Source organism: Eubalaena glacialis, chromosome 11 (assembly GCF_028564815.1).
Source record: "Eubalaena glacialis isolate mEubGla1 chromosome 11, mEubGla1.1.hap2.+ XY, whole genome shotgun sequence".
NCBI lineage: Eukaryota > Metazoa > Chordata > Mammalia > Artiodactyla > Balaenidae > Eubalaena > Eubalaena glacialis.
In genome coordinates this window covers 32,452,774-32,471,406 of record NC_083726.1, presented here as the reverse complement: position 1 = coordinate 32,471,406, position 18,633 = coordinate 32,452,774, and the positions used below count along the sequence as shown (strand labels likewise).

Below are 18,633 nucleotides of genomic sequence, written 5' to 3'. Positions count from 1 at the left end.
AAGGTGATCAGATCAGTCGTTTATAGATCTGGAAAATTGTTGGTGTCTGAGTAGGGTCTAGCTAGAGCATTTTTAGTTTTCAGTGTTCCAGGATATGTACCAAACGTGGCCGCCACCTACCAAGTACAATCATTACTTTCCATTCAGTATGATGACCAAAAAGTACTTCCCCACACATACATTTCTAAATATACTCGGAGGGGTGGGGATTGGTGGGCAGTGCCCCCTGTATTTCGACTAGATATGACTGTGGCCATTGAACTGACTAGTTAAAGGAGAATGGAGGTGAAAATTATTGGAAGAAAGGATATCAAGGCAACTATTGGAAGATACATCTATATAGATTTTGAAATTACTAAGAATTTTGACAACTGTGTGATGTTGGAAAGAACAACAAGGAACCAGGAGCTATATATGAGATTGGTGACTGCAATAAGGAGGGATAGTGGATAATAGAGTTTAATGATCTGAAATTCAGAGATGAGTGATTTTAAGGAATTACAGTGGTCTGGAAGTGGTAAAGATCAAGGAGGGCACCTAACTCCAGGCCCAGTGTTGCAAGAGATAAGAAAAAGACCACAGTCACCACTTGGAAAAGCTGCCAGTGTCCCCAAGGCAAAGCCAAATTCCAGTTAGAGAATGTTGTAGAAATATATTACTGATGGTCTAGCTGTCTTTCCAATTTTATCTCCCCTGGCTCTTCATGTAGTTTAGTTTTTCTTGAAATCTAGGGTACATGTCATGAGCTTCCTCACCTCTTTGCGTTTGTTCGTGTTCTTCCTTGAGCCTGGAATTCCTCCCTTCTCCTTTCCTTCCCATCCACCTTCTACCATACCCTACCGATCTTTTGCAACCCATCTCATATGGCTTCTTTTCTAAACAAAACAAAAAAAAACCCTCCTATCTTTCCAGTTAGAAGCAAATATTTCTCATCTTCAAGACTCCTTGCAACTTTTGTATCTTTTCTGTGATATTTGTTATTTAAATGTTCATTTAAAATATTTATTTATTTAAACTATCTATGTATTTAAACTGAGGAGCTTCCTAGGGGCAGCATGAACATCTGATTCATCTTCATAGGCCCTGCATCATCTAGCATAGTCTTACACACAGTCAGTGGTCACTAACTGTGGCAGTTTCAATTCATTGCTTTCTGAAGCCTTTTAGGTTCATTCTGGGAGTTTTTAAAAAGAGAAGCAAAGTCATCTTTATGTCAGACACACAGGGACCTGGAGACTTAGAAGATATTTAGGCTCCTTCAGCCCTATCTTTTCCATTTCTAAGTTGGGACAGTAATTTCTATCTCATTGTATTGTTGTCAGGACGAAATGAGAGCATGTTTGTGGGTGGGTGTGATTGTGGATGTTTAGTTTAAAATCATTTTTCCTATCATTGTCAGTTGTCACTTTTGGCTGTTTTTAAGATACTTACTTGAACCTGTCTGCTTTAGTTAGTATGACTTACCTACCATACTCTCAAAATTGCTGTCTCTAATAAACAGTGGGCTAGGAAAACAGGCAAATCATTTTATTACAATTTATTATGAAAAAGTACATAATCTTGGAAAAATTGAATTTGTCATTCAGAGACTTCTTGGCTCATTCTGTGTTTTTCAGCTGTGTTCTTCATAGATAGATTTGACAGCTAAAACGATATGTAGGGAAGGAAATCAAGAGTCTTTTTTGTCCCTGTTAGATATACAGATGGAGATAGAACTATAAGTCTGGAGATAAGGGGAATGGTCAGGACTAGAGATAAAAATTTGAAGTAACAAGCATATAGATGGTATTTAAAACCCTAGAACAGTATAGGATCACAGAGAGTAGAGATTCTTAACATTTAAAGTAGCTTAAAAAGAAAAAAGACATTCAGTCTGAAGGCTTTTCTTGCTTAGCCAGAATAAGAATATAAACTATACAATGGTCTTTGACCAGGCGACATGAATGTCATGTTAGACAAACAGTTGATTACGGTCTTTTGTTTGTTTGTCTTGGTGGTTACAAGTTTTTTGAAAAAAATCAATTCACAAGATAAAATTTTTGCAAATTGAATTACAGTTTCCATAAACACCTTTATAAGACGAGGGTAGGTTTTTCTCGAGAAACACCAGATTTCTCCAAGGTTTATTTTTGCCTTAAAATCAATGATTTCATTTTTATCTAACTTCAAATCTTTGAAATGAAAATAATCATGGACTTGTAGTTCAACTTTGATGCCATCAAGGTAGAAATGATTTTTAGAGTTTTCAGGAGTTTCCAGACATTTATAAATTTATCTTTTTAAATAAATTGACAAATTTGTGCGTAGGAAATAACTGGAAAGCAACACATATGCCTGGGCCATCAGTGTGACAGTACTTAACTTCACTGTTGGTGGCTGAAGAATTATTAGGCACAGAGTTGCCTGATATTTGCCAGTCCTCGTTTACATTGAATTAAAGACAGACTGCTAGATTCAGGCTGCTGTTGGTTTGGATAGGGCACTCATAATAGCAAGATTGTTTTTTGAAATTCTGTAGCTTTTTAGTCATTCAAATGTAATTGATTTTTATATCTTGCCTGCTTTCTTACCTTTTTTTTTTTTTTCGAATATAGATTTACCTTACCAGTAATGCTGTTTCCTCCTAGAATCTTAAACTTTGTAACTTATTTTAAAAATTGCTTAAAAATTATGTTTCATTTTATTAGCTGGCTTGTGTAGTTTTTTTGATGCTAAATGCTATCTAATTGCTATCTTTGTTCTTTGAGAAAGTAAGGGTGCCTTACTCTAGTGTCTGTAGTCTTCACTGATGACAGTATCTCCTTGCCATAGTTCTAAGAACCTGATTAGTAGGTAGTAATTTGCCTTGTCTTTCATCCTAATGGATAACCTCTTTTCTAAGGTTGGTTGGGGCTCCTTTCAGTAACATTTTAAATACTTACCTGACATAATTTCACTTTTATTTACTTAAACTTTCAGTTTGTTCTTTTCTTAAATTTTTACTGTATAAATAATTTTTTCAGGTTCTATATACCCTTAGTTTTTTCTGGGTAACTTTCTGATCTCTATAGTAAATGGTATAGATTTATCTGATGTTTAAAAAAAAAGAGCTTAGATAAACAAGGTCCTATTGTATATAGCACAGGGAACTATATTCGATATCCTGTGATAAACCATAATGGAAAAGAATAGGAAAAAGAATGTATATATGTATAACTGAGTCACTTTTCTGTACAGCAGTAATTAACACAACACTGTAATTCAACTATACTTCAATAAAAAAAGTTTTTTTAAAAAGAGCTTTATAAGAGCAAAAACTCTATATGCTCTTGGTAATGCAATGTATTTCAACCTTGGCTCTACATCAGAATTGCCTCTGAAACTTTTTAAAAACATTTTTGCAATCCTATTCCTGAAGATTCTATTTTGATCGAGCTGCGTAGGGTAAGGTATCTGAATTTTTCAAAGCTACACAAGTATTCTGAATTGCAGCCAGTATTGGGAAGGCTTTTTTCTTCTTCTTTTCTTCTTTTTTTTTTTTTTTTGGCTTGACCGCCTCCTGAGACCCCATGAGATTCGGCAATATGTCTAAAAACAAGAAATCAACCTCTTTCCCCCAATCCTGTCCCCTAGTTCTCTAACTAAACCCATATGGCATCTAACAGTTTTTGTGCAGTGCACACAATTGCCAACCTGAAACATAATTTAGCAAGATCTTAGGACTGTTACTCTCCTCCTAGGGGAATGCCTAAAATATATATGCTTGGCCCCTATGTGTCCTGGGAGTTGCAGGCAGAGAACTATTCCACAATTGCAATATCATCATCGGTGTCACAGGCAAGTAGTAATCATAATTTGAAACCTTGTCATGTCTGTTAGAGATTCATGTTGAGTAAAATTTGTCTAATTTAAGATCTCCCTTCTTTCTATCTTTATTCCAAAGCTTTGAAATATTTACTGGGAAGTATATCTTAAAACTAGTGTGCAATGAACCCTCATATCTTTTTTATTTAAATTGTATATTTTTCTATCCCTGAATAAATTTGCTGAGGATTTGATATTAAGACAACCTTTTTAAAAGTTTTACTTAAATTATATGGGAATGTATCATCATTTAAGAGATCTGGGCTGCTGCATCTTAAGTAATACTATAGAATCCAGATAACTTGCACTCCAACCACATTCACAAAAATTTTTAAAAACAAAGTCACAAAGTTTTTTTCACAGGCTCTTTGCCCCTATGCCACCATGGATTCATTTTTGTTATTTATAATACTTGAAATAATTCTAGTAATCATGGTGATCCTTTTCACTTGTAAATCCTTTTTGCTTTTAGAGTTGAGCCATACTTTTTGAGTGAATTGCAAACCTATGTGATTAAGGAAATAGGAGTAAGCCTTAGTATAGGATAGTAAAATATAGTGGAAAAAAAAGATATAAATTTAATCATTACCTTTATTTCTCCCCTCTCATATCTTAACCCTTCCAGGAGCCATTCAAATAGTTTTTTCATGTCATATGTATATTTTCTGTTCTTATGGTACTTTATTTAATAATTTTCTAGTGTAGCCTTGCTCATAAGTTATAATAAGTTGTGTTAGAAGAGCTTTAAGGAGGAAGCAGGACCTATTGCCTCCTTTTGCATTCTTTTGCTTTAGTGTGTTTGTTGCTAGAAACATGTCTTCTTAGTAGTTTACATTGAATACTATTTAGTGTATTTGCCAACAAAGGATTTTTTTTTTTAATTTTAGATGATATTGGTGCCCACATGAATGTAGGAAGAACTTATAAAAATTTAAATAGAACCAAAGCAGCTGAAGAATCTTATATGACGGCTAAGTCGCTGATGCCTCAAGTAAGTAGTCATAAATTATTTCTATTGTGTCATGTCTGCTAGATGTCCATATTGAATAGAATTATCCAGATGGAAAATCCTTATCTATTCTTCAATTTGTTGATATTAAAAGTAAGTTGTCCAGTGAACCATCTATTACTGTAAGTGTTATAAAAGATTACATTTACTTTTATAGCTCACTTAATTAAAATTTAGTCTGTGAAAACCAAATTATATTATGAATTTTAGATATTTTTGATTACAAGTTATTTATGAGTTAAGTGACTTTAAATGAAAAGAATTTTATTTATGCGCAATAAGCACTAAATTCAGCATTACTCCTATCAAAAAATAAATGAAGAAAACAAAGTGATAAAATGAGTGGATACATCTCTGTTGCTATCTTGTGCCCATCATTTGCTATAATGTCACAAGTACAAGATTTCTTGGATATCCACAATACAAAGTCAAAGTTAGAAAATCTGATACTGCCCTTGGCCAGCTAGCTGTGTGTAATCTGCAAAGATAGTTTACCCTGGGCTACAGTTTTCTCAATTGTACTTTATATTAATATTGTATTAGTAACAGTAGTAGTATTGAAATGATTTGACAGTTTGCTAAATGTTTTAAAAACAGAGTTGGACCACATGATACATTAAGAATTGTTTCAGTCCTAAGATCCTAAAGTTAAATTGTGTTCAATAAAGATTTTTATCAGATATAATTTATTATGTTCATTGAGAATTTGGGTTCATATATATTATATATAATAACCTTTACTTAACCCGAATAATCAGTTAATTAGAGAATTTTATTTCCTAACTCCACCAAACAAGTGAGGGTTTAGTATAACTCTGAAGTAAAATTAACTACCCTGTTATCACAACTAGGAAATATTTTGCTGACAACATGAAAGCTGACATGGTGTAACAAATACAGTAGACTGAGAGAAAAGATCCAAGTTCTATTCCTGGTCTGACTCAAACATACCAAGGGACCTTAGCCTCTAGAAGTTCTGATTTCTATGACTTCATAAAATAATAGATATATAAAAATCTAACAGTAATCTATTGAGCTGGCATGAATGAAAAAATACAACCTTCATTGCTACTAAACATTAATTATTTTACTTACATTTTGTGGATACTGCAGATTATTTCACATTTTTTATGTATTATTTTAGTATTGCAGTGTATCTTTTTATGTTCTATGTAAATTTTAAATAAAACACTAGGACTGCTTACTTCAGATTTTATTTGGTACTGAAATGTCAAATTATAAAAACACTTTTTTTTTAACAGATTATTCCTGGTAAAAAATATGCAGCCAGAATTGCACCTAACCACTTAAATGTTTACATTAATCTGGCCAACCTGATACGAGCAAATGAGTCCCGACTGGAAGAAGCGGATCAGCTGTACCGACAAGCAATAAGCATGAGACCCGACTTCAAGCAGGCTTACATTAGCAGGTGTTGTAGTTCGCTTTAGGCTTTCACTATAGAAGACTAAAGCTGCATCTGCATATACTTTTAAGCTATTTTGACTAATTCGGCTTTTTTTTCTTCTTCTAGTAAATCTTAGTTAGCAACCAAGAGCATAGAAATATAGCCTGTTTTAGACTAACAAATTTAATTGATTTGATTTTAAATTGACAAGGGAGTCCATAACTTATAATAGCAAACTTAGGTTTATTTATACAAAAGGAAGGGTAAGAAAAGCTCCTCTTTAATTTCATTTGCTTCTCATCACCAAATTCATTTTTATTTAAAACAGCTGAAATTTACCTTTTATAATTCTTAATTGTTAGAAAATAAGTTATTTTTACAAGGAGTTATTCTTAATTATTATAGAATAAGAAATCATTGTATAATTAAGAAATCATTATATATAAAATTAATTAAGAAATAATTATATAATATCGAACTCTCAAGAGCTTTCTTAAATTAATACTGACTTAATTAATACTGACAATTAATATTGACTGGTTATTGTTACTACAAAGAAACTTTTTAGTTGCCAGTAAAAAAATTTTTGCAATACATGTTAGAACTTGATATATTTTCTCATGTAAGTCTTATCATTTGTATTGTACCTGAGGAAAATTTTATGTTAAACTTTGTTTTGCAGCCTGCTCCAGAAACCTAGTTATAATTTGTCACATTGTTTATGTGGGGAAAATGCATTCAGAATTTAAGTTTTTGAAATAAAATCTGTTCATAGCTGGAAGCTGTCTTTGTTCAGCCTTATCTAGTGCTTGCTGAAATTCACTAAGTTTACTGGGGTTGTATCTATAAATAAAACCTGTCATATGTTAATTTATAAAGAATTAATAATCTCTGCATTTAAAAAAATCACATTTTGGACACTTATTCTAGAAATTGGGAATATTAATAGTTTATTTGATTTCATGCCTATGCTAATACTTCAGGAAAGAGTAGTATTATAATAAAAGTAACTCTCATTTCAGTACTTAAACTGATTTGCACATATGTAAAAATGACTTTTTTAAGCTCTGTAACAGAAAATGTAACCATATTAGAATGATTTGTAAAATGATTTTCAAACTGTGATCATTAGTTCCAGATGTGTTCCTCAAAAGTATCTACAGGTGGCGCTATTGCCCTTCAGTCCTACCAGATCGGCTTTTTAAATTCCTTTTTTTTTTTTAAATGAATGGTAATTTTATAAGAATACATCGAAGTAAACTAAATAAGTTTCAGGGGTAAACAATTTCTAATGTTCTGCTTTTTGTATAGTGAGACATTGCTAACAGATTTGAATACTGGAATTTCCCCATCACTACTGTATTTATATTCCTTCAAATGCTGTTACTTCATCTCCTGACAAATTGATCTCCCACTCTAGTTGCTATCATTTTTCTGATGTAGACTAGTCTGCTGTTTTTCAAGATATATTCAAAGAATATATTTTCTCTGTTCCCCTTTCTTGGATACCTCCCGACATCTTACCCTCTAGCGTCAGGCATGCTTTTTCCTTCTTTAATAATATTTGAAAACATATCAAGCCAGATTTGCTAAACTAATGTGTTCAGGTTTAAGGACATTTTCAGTTATTTTTAAAAGAAAATTTTAAGAACCTAAGTTAAAAGAAAAGCTGTGAATATGTGGAAAAGCTTAAAACTTGTGAAAAATAGTATGTATAGACTGACATGGTAACGTAAGTGAAGCTGTGTTTGATTTTTCCACAGAGGAGAATTGCTTTTAAAAATGAATAAACCTGTCAAAGCAAAAGAAGCATATCTTAAAGCACTAGAGCTGGACAAAAACAATGCAGATCTTTGGTACAACTTGGCGATTGTTCATATTGAACTTAAAGAACCAAATGAAGCCCTAAAAAACTTTAATCATGCTTTAGAACTAAATCCAAAGCATAAGCTAGCGTTATTCAATTCTGCTATATTAATGCAAGAATCAGGTATGTTTTTTCAAAATATTTCTATATTTAAACATACTTTAGTTTGAAATATAATAAAACCTAATGTTACCCCCAGCAAACACTTTATGAATGGATGGTTTATATCAAAACTGCGTAAATAATTTATAAGAATATTTAAAATACTTGAAGTAAACTTTTCAAGTAATAGCCTTAACATATGTGACAATACTAATTGTTAGTTCTTCTGGTATATGTTAAAACTGATTTTTCAGACAATCTATTAAGCAATGCCATATTTATCTATTTTGTCATTTTATTCATGGAAATATATCTTATGTATAAATATACTATTCAAATAATCTGAATTTGTAAAAATTTTTAGGTAATTATTTCTAGGGAGCCAAGAGCATTATATGTTTTAGACAAAATAGTATTCTATTTTCTCTTGATTTATAAGTCCAAATACTTTTGATATCATTTTGTATCCAGTTTTCTGAGATGTTTTCTGTTTTCTGAGATGTTATTATAATTTCCTGTATTTTCTATAAATTTAGCAAAACTAAATTATTCATCACAATAAATCAGGATCTTTGATATATTTTAGTACTGCTTCAGAAGGCAATATATATAATTTATAATCTTAATTTTTATGTTTGGAAAAATCTATTAATTGTTAGATACTTTTATAAAACTTTTGCAGAAAATGTAAGAATCATAAAATCATATTTTATAGCTAAAGAGGGCCTTTTTGAGTTTGTTTTTGCCAGTCATCTGTTTTGTAGATTAGAGAGTGAGGACCAAACAGATGTAATAACTACCCTAACTTTATATGGCTAGGTTAGTAACTAGTCCAAGACAAGAACTTAAGCCTACTGATTTATTTCACATTTTCTTTATTTATCATATTGTCACATAAAAGAATAGAGGAAGATCTTTACGCCTGTTATTCAAAAAAGCTAAGTTTAGGAAACTAATGTTTTTGTAAAGTTAGCTAACCTTAGTAATCATGAAAGGTGACCATTATCTGACACAAGACTGCACCCTGGGGTGTGTAGTTTTAGAAACTGAATTTTTTTGTATTTATTTGCAATAGAAATTATCTCAATAAATATTTGTTTCCTAAAACCTGATTTATATTTATAGGCTTTATATATAATGGTGTATTTTTACCTTTGAAAAGTCCTAAAAAATTTTAAATAACATACAAAAAATATCTGATTTAATAAGATTAGAACATTTTGTTTATCCAGTCATAGTTACTATTTGCTGAGCATTTTTTATATATCTCATGTAATTATTAGAAAATTCAGTAGGTTAACCCAGACAAGTTAATAATTTGTTTAGTGCATAAAGTCATAACATTAACAGAATCAAGATTGAATATATGTTTTTGTTGGCAAATCCCATGCCTCTTCCTCTTAATTCTCTATTCTTCGTCTACTCCCAGTTAGAATCTAAATTATCAGGAGATATTTCATCCCTTTTAGTTTGTTTTTATTTGTTTGTTTGTTTTCATTTTGTTTTTTTTTAAATTTTATTTATTTTTTATACAGCAGGTTCTTATTAGTTATCTATTTTATACATATTAGTGTATACATGTCAATCCCAATCTCCCAATTCATCCCACCACCACCACCCCCCAACTTGCCCCCCTTGGTGTCCATACGTTTTTCTCTACATCTCTGTCTCTATTTCTGCCTTGCAAACCAGTTCATCTGTACCATTTTTCTAGATTCCACATATATGTGTTAATATACGATATTTGTTTTTCTCTTTCTGACTTACTTCACTCTGTATGACAGTCTCTAGGTCCATCCACGTCTCCACAAATGACCCAATTTCATTCCTTTTTATGGCTGAGTAATATTCTATTGTATATATGTACCACATCTTCTTTATCCATTTGCCTGTCGATGGACATTTAGGTTGCTTCCATGACCTGGCTATTGTAAATAGTGCTGCAGTGAACATTGGGGCACGTGTGTCTTTTTGAATTATGGTTTTCTCTGGGTAAATGCCCAGTAGTGGGATTGCTGGGTCACATGGTAATTCTGTTTTTAGTTTTTTAAGGAACCTCCATACTGTTCTCCATAGTGTCTGTATCAATTTACATTCCCACCAACAGTGCAAGAGGGTTCCCTTTTCTGTACACCCTCTCCAGCATTTGTTGTTTGTAGATTTTCTGATGATGCCCATCCTAACCAGTGTGAGGTGATACCTCATTGTAGTTTTGATTTGCATTTCTCTAATAATTAGTGATGTTGAGCAGCTTTTCATGTGCCTCTCGGCCATCTGTTTGTCTTCTTTGGAGAGGTGTCTATTTAGGTTTTCTGCCCATTTTTTGATTGGGTTGTTTGTTTTTTTAATATTGAGCTGCATGAGCTGTTTATATATTTTGGAGATTAATCCTTTGTCTGTTGATTCATTTGCAAAAATTTTCTCCCATTCTGAGGGTTGTCTTTTCATTTTGTCTATAGTTTCCTTTGCTGTGCAAAAGCTTTTAAGTTTCATTAGGTCCCATTTGTTTATTTTTGGTTTTATTTCCATTACTCTAGGAGGTGGGTCAAAAAAGATCTTGCTGTGATTTATGTCAAAGAGTGTTCTTCCTATGTTTTCCTCTAAGAGTTTTATCGTGTCCGGTTTTACATTTAGGTCTCTAATCCATTTTGAGTTTATTTTTGTGTATGGTGTTAGGGAGCGTTCTAATTTCATTCTTTTACGTGTAGCTGTCCAGTTTTCCAGCACCACTTATTGAAGAGACTGTCTTTTCACCATTGTATATCCTTGCCTCCTTTGTCATAGATTAGTTGACCATGTATGTGTGGGTTTATCTCTCGGCTTTCTATCCTGTTCCACTGATCTATATTTCTGTTTTTGTGACAGTACCATATTGTCTTGATTACTGTAGCTTTGTATAGTCTGAAGTCAGGGAGGCTGATTCCTTCAGCTCCGTTTTTTTCCCTCAAGATTGCTTTGGCTCCCCTTTTAGTTTTTGAGGCACTTTTGCTGCTTTAAAGGAAACAAAATGAGCTACCATTTCAGTGCTTCATACACGTCTTTCCTATGAAAACTTTGAGATTTTTTCTTTCTGCTTTTTAATTTAGGTACAGCAATTAATTGTTTTGATGCTGTCTTTTTGTAATCTAGATAAATACTTGCAAGTGGCTTTGTTCCTCAGACTTATTCATTTGCTCATAATATAATTTTTTTTTCTTTTTAAATTCTTAGGTGAGGTTAAACTCAGACCTGAAGCTAGAAAACGACTTCTAAGCTATGTAAATGAGGAGCCTCTAGATGCTAATGGTTATTTCAATCTAGGAATGCTTGCCATGGATGACAAAAAGGACACTGAAGCAGAGATGTGGATGAAGAAAGCCATAAAATTACAAGCCGATTTCAGAAGTGCTCTGTTTAATCTGGCTCTCCTGTATTCTCAGACTGCAAAGGAATTAATGGCTTTGCCAATCTTGGAAGAGTTACTCAGATACCATCCTGATCATATCAAAGGTCTCATTTTAAAAGGAGACATTCTGATGAATCAAAAGAAAGATATACTTGGAGCAAAAAAATGTTTTGAAAAGATTTTGGAGATGGATCCAAGCAATGTGCAAGGAAAACACAATCTTTGTGTTGTTTATTTTGAAGAGAAGGACTTATTAAAAGCTGAAAGATGCCTGGTTGAAACATTGGCATTAGCACCACATGAAGAATATATTCAACGCCACTTGAATATAGTCAGGGATAAAATTTCTTCATCTAGTTTTGTAGAACAGCCAGTATTCCCAGCTGGTAAGACTTCAGGTATAGAAGGAGACAAAATTCCAACTGAAAATGAAAAAGAAATCAAAAGTAAACCCAGACCCACACAGATAATAAAAACAAGTAATAATAAAAGTCAGTCGAAATCCAACAAACAGTTAGGAAAAAATACAGACAAAGAAACACCCCACAAAACAACAAAAGAAATCAAAGAAATTGAGAAGAAAAGAGTTGCTGCTTTAAAAAGACTAGAAGAGATTGAACGTATTTTAAATGGTGAATAGCATTACCCTTTATCACGTGACAGTGGTTTCAAAGAACTTCAGTCTGTATCATGTGATTACTTATACTGAGAGCTTTGAAAAATAGCAAGGATACTAGCAGTCTATCATAAGCTGCCTCTACGTAGGATCAAAATAAGATTTTCATTAAAGACCCTTTCATTACCCCAGGGTATGTATTATATATGACAGTAGTTTTTAGAGTTTTGGTGACTATAGCAGAAATTACAGGTGGCAAATTTGTATCTTTTCTTATAGAAGGAAGATCCTTTCAGCAGAATAATATTGATTACCCTCAGTTAAAAATAATCTGAGGCCTGAATGGTAATCCCATGGGGGCAGATCCAACATGTGCTGGTTTATGCTGTGAATTCATATTTATTAGCTAACTTCATTTTTCCTTTAACTATTGGAATTTGACTATGGATTTGAAAACATTTATTGAACACATTCTTTTTCTTCAGTAACCTTCTATTTCCAAGGGACTTTGCACTACAAAAGAATACTGGCTGGCTTTCTTTATGTTGTATTCTTTTTTTGATTTTTAGAAGAAACGCCAGATTAAACATTTTAAAATAAGTCATATGACATGTTAGCTTAAGAATGTATTTTCATAACTGTGTGCCTGTCCTTAACTTCACTCTAAATGGCAATTTTTAATCAGGTAAAGTTTTAAATACATATACGCACACACATTTCTGATGGTGCTCATATATACTGTATTTTCATTTTTTTACGTACTGAGGGTTTCACAGCATGAACCACATAATCATGACTCTTTGACTTTTATTTCCCAAACTATTCCTGTTTATTAGGGTCATAGTCATATTGAGAAGTCCCAGTAACTATAACTTGATTAAACTTTTGAGCTAAAACATAGTAAGTTTCTCTTTCATCTTAGTGTTATCTTTCTAGTGTTACTTGAATTTTAATTTTGTTTCCAAAAACATACCTTAATTATTCTTAGATGCCTTAGATACCTAAATTGAGTCCTGTTTAACTGAAGGCAAAACAATGTGACAAAATTTAGTTTTAAACACTAAGTTCTTGATATCTTATGATGTATATTTTCATTAAATATTTATTTTGACTACTGAGCTTCCACAAAAAATTTAACACTGTTTTAAGTCCATCAAGTATGGAAAATAAATTGCTATTGCATTTTTCTATACATGCATATATTATGGTTTAACCAGAATTTCGTCATTTTTGGCCTGTTGTCCAGCTAGAAAAAAGATAATTAGCCTAGTATATGATTAATAAATTAGTCAGTTGGTTTTAGCAAATTTAAACCTGAAAAATGTTAGTTTGAAGAGTAGATACAAATCAAATTTATTAAATCTGACTTTTTTCATGAGTTAAAATGCATTTTATAATACCTAATAAAGTTGGCTTTAATTTAAAATGTTAAATCTCAAGCTATCATCTTGGGATAGTAACTAATTTCTAATTATGTAGCATTTCAAAAACTGTATTTCTGTTCCTTTGAGATAATTAATTTCTAATTATGTTTCAAAAACCATACTCCTGTAACTTTTTTCTTAAAGGGATGTTTTATAAATAGGTCATAAGAAACATGGTCTGCATTAAAGACCTACTCTTACTAGGTTCTCTGAGGCGCTGTCATGGATTATTTTTTAGGCAATATAAAGCAAGCACTGACACCACTGGTAGTACATTTTTGATTCATTAAAGCGATACCTAATTTCAGTTTTTAAATTATAGCTTTGTGACTCTAGATATAAGGTGGAGAATACCTCATATACCATGACTTGAAAAATGAAATTGTTATTGTTACATTTTCTACATATATCCTGAGAAGAAGTTTGAGTTTGATCTATTCTGTTATAATATCAAGTGAGGATATTTCAAAAAAGTAGAAGGAAATCTTTTATGACAGCAGACCATAATAAAAGCTTTGAGTAATAATTTAATAAAATTATGTAACTATTCAAAAGATAAAAGATATATTAATATCCAATGATTTTTATAGAAAAAAGAATTTTCTCCACATTAGCACTTAGAACAGTGCCTGTCATGTAGGAAGTGCTCATATTTTGAATAATTTATTTAAATCAAATTCACCCTGAGTAATCAATAACTTTTCCAAATCAGTGTTTCTCAACCCTCATTTCATATTAGAATCATCTAGACCCCACCCTACAACAATTAAATCTGAATTTCTTATGGGTAGAGCCATGCTTCAGTTTTTCCAAAGGCTCTCAGAGTGATTCTAATTTGTAGTCAGGGTTAGGGACCACTGCTCTAAATTCCTTCAAGAAAATCCTCTTATCTCTCCCATGTTAACTTTTAAATTAGTGATATAATCCAATTAATTTTGATGTTTTAACTTCCATTAAGGAATATGCCCTTCTGATACCTAGTATTTATTCCATCTTAAGTTCCATCAAGCTTGCTTATGTGTGAGGTGATTATTTCTTCTCTTTAAATTCATAATATAAATTTTATTCAAGCTGTTCAGGTGAAAAAGGCAATGGATAGTTTTTCCTTTGAAACTGCCATTTGGGGGAAATGGAGGGTAGGGACATTTTAGCCCAATTCACTAACCTGTGTTTCACAGTTGTGAGCATCTGTAAGTTTGAAAAAGAAAGCTTATCATAGGTTTATGTACTAATAAGGGGATGTAGTTTTAGTTCTTGCTGTTTTACAAAAGAATCTACTCCCTCGGAGTTCTAGGAAAACTTTGACAATCCCCAAGGGACAATTATGCTACTCCTTCACTCCTTCTCAGAAGGAAGAATTAACTTTTTCTCATATTGCTCCTATATGTGTGTCCTTACTAACATTCAGAATTGGGAATTTTATCTTATAATAATTATTCCAGTAAGTAATTTTATGAAGTTGATGACTTGGAGGATAAAGCAAATATGTTTGCAATTTTGTCTTTACTTTTATGTAGATGTTTGGTATGTGAATTACTCAGTTCTATTAAAACCTCATGCCTTTCATCTAATTTGAGCTCTCAACTTCATGTTACAGAATGCTTCTTTAAGGATGCTTTAATGAAAAATATTATGAAAATATATAGATTTGTATGTCAGTTTATACTTCAGAAATCCATATATTTGTCATATTTATTTTTTTAAAAACCTAATTGTCTGCATGACTATATCGTATTTAAAATGAAAACTCAGATATATCTGGTACCTTTGCCTAGAGTTTTATCTTTTGGAAGATGTCAGCCATCCATGTTAAGTTTTCATAAAATAGTTGATAATTGTATGCATTTTACATTACTGTGGTGTCTGTGTGTACCATATTTCTAAATATTCAGTATTAAATTGATACTTTTTAAAACCTTATCCTGAATTGCCTTTTAGTGTTAAAATGAAAAATATAATAGCATATCAAGAAATTTCTGCCCCCACAAAGAAAGAAGAGCTGGCGGGTAGTTTTATAAGCAATGACCTGAGAAAGATACATGTTAACTTAGTTCCTAACAGTGATACATTTCCAACCCAGAGTGACAGAAACTCAGTTAAGAAAATGAGACAAACTCAAATGTGAAATTTTATATACATACACAGTTGGAAGTCAGTGTAGTGAAATAATTAGGAGTTTAAGTTATGAATCTACCTGGATTCACATACTGGTACCACCCTTGCTAGTATAACTTAGGGGAAGTTGTTTAACCTATATGTCCTCAGTTTCCCAATCTGCAGGTTGGGGAAAATACTTTACTCATAAAGTTATTAAAAGGGGATATATATATATATATATATATATATATATATGTAACATGTATGTTACATATTTATGTGTATGTATTATAATGGATATATGTATCTCCTATTATAACAAATTGGCAAGTATCTTTTTTTTCTTTTAAAAATTTATTTATTTTTATACAGCAGGTTCTTATTAGTTATCCATTTTATACATATTAGTGTATATATGTCAATCCCAATTGCCCAATTCATCCCACCACCACCACCCCCCATCCCCGCTTTCCCCCCTTGGTGTCCATACGTTTGTTCTCTGCATCTGTGTCTCAACTTCAGCCCTGCAAACCGGTTCATCTGTACCATTTTTCTAGGTTCCACATATATGCGTTAATATACGATATTTGTTCTTCTCTTTCTGACTTACTTCACTCTGTATAACAGTCTCTAGATCCATCCACGTCTCTACAAATGACCCAATTTCGTTCCTTTTTATGGCTGAGTAATATTCCATTGTATATATGTACCACATCTTCTTTTTTTGGCAAGTATCTTTATAAATAGTGCATGCTCAGCCATGCATGCTGTAAATAGCCTTTACCAAAAGTTTTGACCACAACAATAATTAACGTCACTCAGTGAATTGTGATTTTTTTTAAGCCATGAGAATTATTTGATGTGATTGGCTTAATTGTTTTTATGTGTCTCCAAGAATGAAACAGTTTTAACAGCTGTAACCAGTGGTACTGATGGATCCATCCAATGTTGTCTTTATTATATTTGATTGTAGTTTGATAGTATTGCATTGTCAGACTAGAAAAGCTAAAGAAACTAAATATTTTTAGGTTTGCTGAAGACTGGCCTTATTTATGGACAGCTTTCCAACAAGCAATTATTAACTTTTATTAGGTATCAACGTCTGTTTCAGGAACATGACAGTATGTTTACATGTCAAGTTTTGTTTAATTCTATGACATTTCTAAATTGTTTTGTTTAAATAAATTTAGCAAATGGAAATATGTTATATATTTATATTAAATATATTAATAGATTTAAATTGCTTAGGACAGTTCTTGGCACATAGTAAATAATAGATGTTAGTTATTAATGTAATTGCAAGATTTGGGCGTGTATTTGATGTTTATTATTTGATTTATATATGTGTTAGCAGAAGTAATGTCAATGATGGTCATGATAGCAAACAAATTATTAGAAATATAGTATGAATGCTTGTTCCATAGGCATCAGGTACATAAATAACCTAAAATAATATATATTTATTAAATATTAAGTGTATAAATTTATTTAATAAATTAAATTATCAAAATGCACAAATAACTCAAACTAAGACCTTAAAATTGTACTACCTCACTGTTGCCCTTCACTGCCATTAGGAGGTAGCATAAGATGAAATATTAACACCTAAAAGTCTCTGAAGACTTGATACTTTTCTTGATGAATTCTGTGACTATAGTAATGGATAGCATATTTCCCACTAAGTAGCATATATATTCTGTAAGAACCTGTTACCTTCATGTTTCTGCCTTGAGCGGAATACCCCTTACCAAACCATTCCACTTTGCCCTTTCTTAAAGACTTACATGGTTAAAACTCAGTCTTCTTTACTCCTTCTTTCCCTTGTGGCTTTAGTTTCTGATATTAGGAGCATAGTCTGATTAAATTAATCCTTACTAAAGTATGGGTGATGGGTGGCCATCTCAGCAGTTAATTCAAGTGAACCTCTTGCTTTGTAAAGTTGCAGGCAGTGTAGTAGGATCTATTTGAGGAATATGGAGTTTCTCCCCCATTCTTCCTAAGAATTGAGGGAGAATTCTGCATAGAATTGAAAGAGGCCACAAAAAAGATCTGTAACCACAGCAAGGCCACTCCTGACCAGAGTCCTGTTTTTGATGGGCTCTGGCAGGTGACTGCCCCTTGGAAGTGGAATCAGCGTAACTGGGCTGTCAGCAGAATTGCACCTACACCTAATAGCGATATCTGTAAAATTAATTCCTGGGCAGTAGATATAGTGTGTACATTTAAAATGGTCCCTTTATATGACACCATTTCCTTAGGTGGATCTACAGTGTCATTTGCAGGCTTTTTCTCTGCTTATACCTTAAAATCTAGTGTTCTCTCTTCCACCCTTTCTTCCCCCTCTTCTTGGAGCAGTGGTTTTAGCTATATGTGATTCCAAATGTCCAGCCCAGATTTTCTGTATGCCCCCGACCTATGAGTCCAGTGGTCTACTGAACATCACATCCACAGGCATTCATTCCTCCCATCCTCTCTTCCAAATCTCATGCCTACTGGATAATAAGTTTACTCTAAGAAAGAAAATATATCCAGCTTAAAGCAGGGAAGGGAGGTAGAGTCCAAAGGGACATGAGATCTTGATAATGGTATAGTATCTACTCAAATACTCAAAACATAAAGTTTAAGACAGCAATAGGGTAAATAAACATGATTATGGGACTTAGGTTAAAAATAGATACTACAATTATACACAAAAAATTTATGGCTTGTAATCCATCAGAAGAAAATTCACTATCCAATGAAATGTAGTAATGAGGACAAGGCAAATAAAGAGAAAGTGCAGTACAAAAGACGATGTTAAACTAAAGGGCTAATGTAGCAGTAATTAAAGTGAATGTAAATGGGTTAAACCTAACAAAATAGGGTTTTAAAAAATATTTTAA

The 18,633-nt window shown here is 32.3% G+C and overlaps 1 protein-coding gene across 1 annotated transcript in view; it reads left to right on the top strand.

Moving 5' to 3' along the window:
- TMTC3 (transmembrane O-mannosyltransferase targeting cadherins 3) overlaps window positions 1-12,911 on the top strand; it is a 59,185-nt gene extending 46,274 nt beyond the window's left edge. Inside the window, exons 11-14 of the mRNA XM_061204470.1 lie at window positions 4,731-4,834; window positions 6,115-6,284; window positions 8,024-8,250; window positions 11,440-12,911. Of these exons, the coding sequence (XP_061060453.1) occupies window positions 4,731-4,834; window positions 6,115-6,284; window positions 8,024-8,250; window positions 11,440-12,254 (1,316 nt within the window). The 3' untranslated portion in view covers window positions 12,255-12,911. The remainder of the gene's footprint in view (window positions 1-4,730; window positions 4,835-6,114; window positions 6,285-8,023; window positions 8,251-11,439) is intronic.
- Window positions 12,912-18,633: the final 5,722 nt, after the last annotated feature.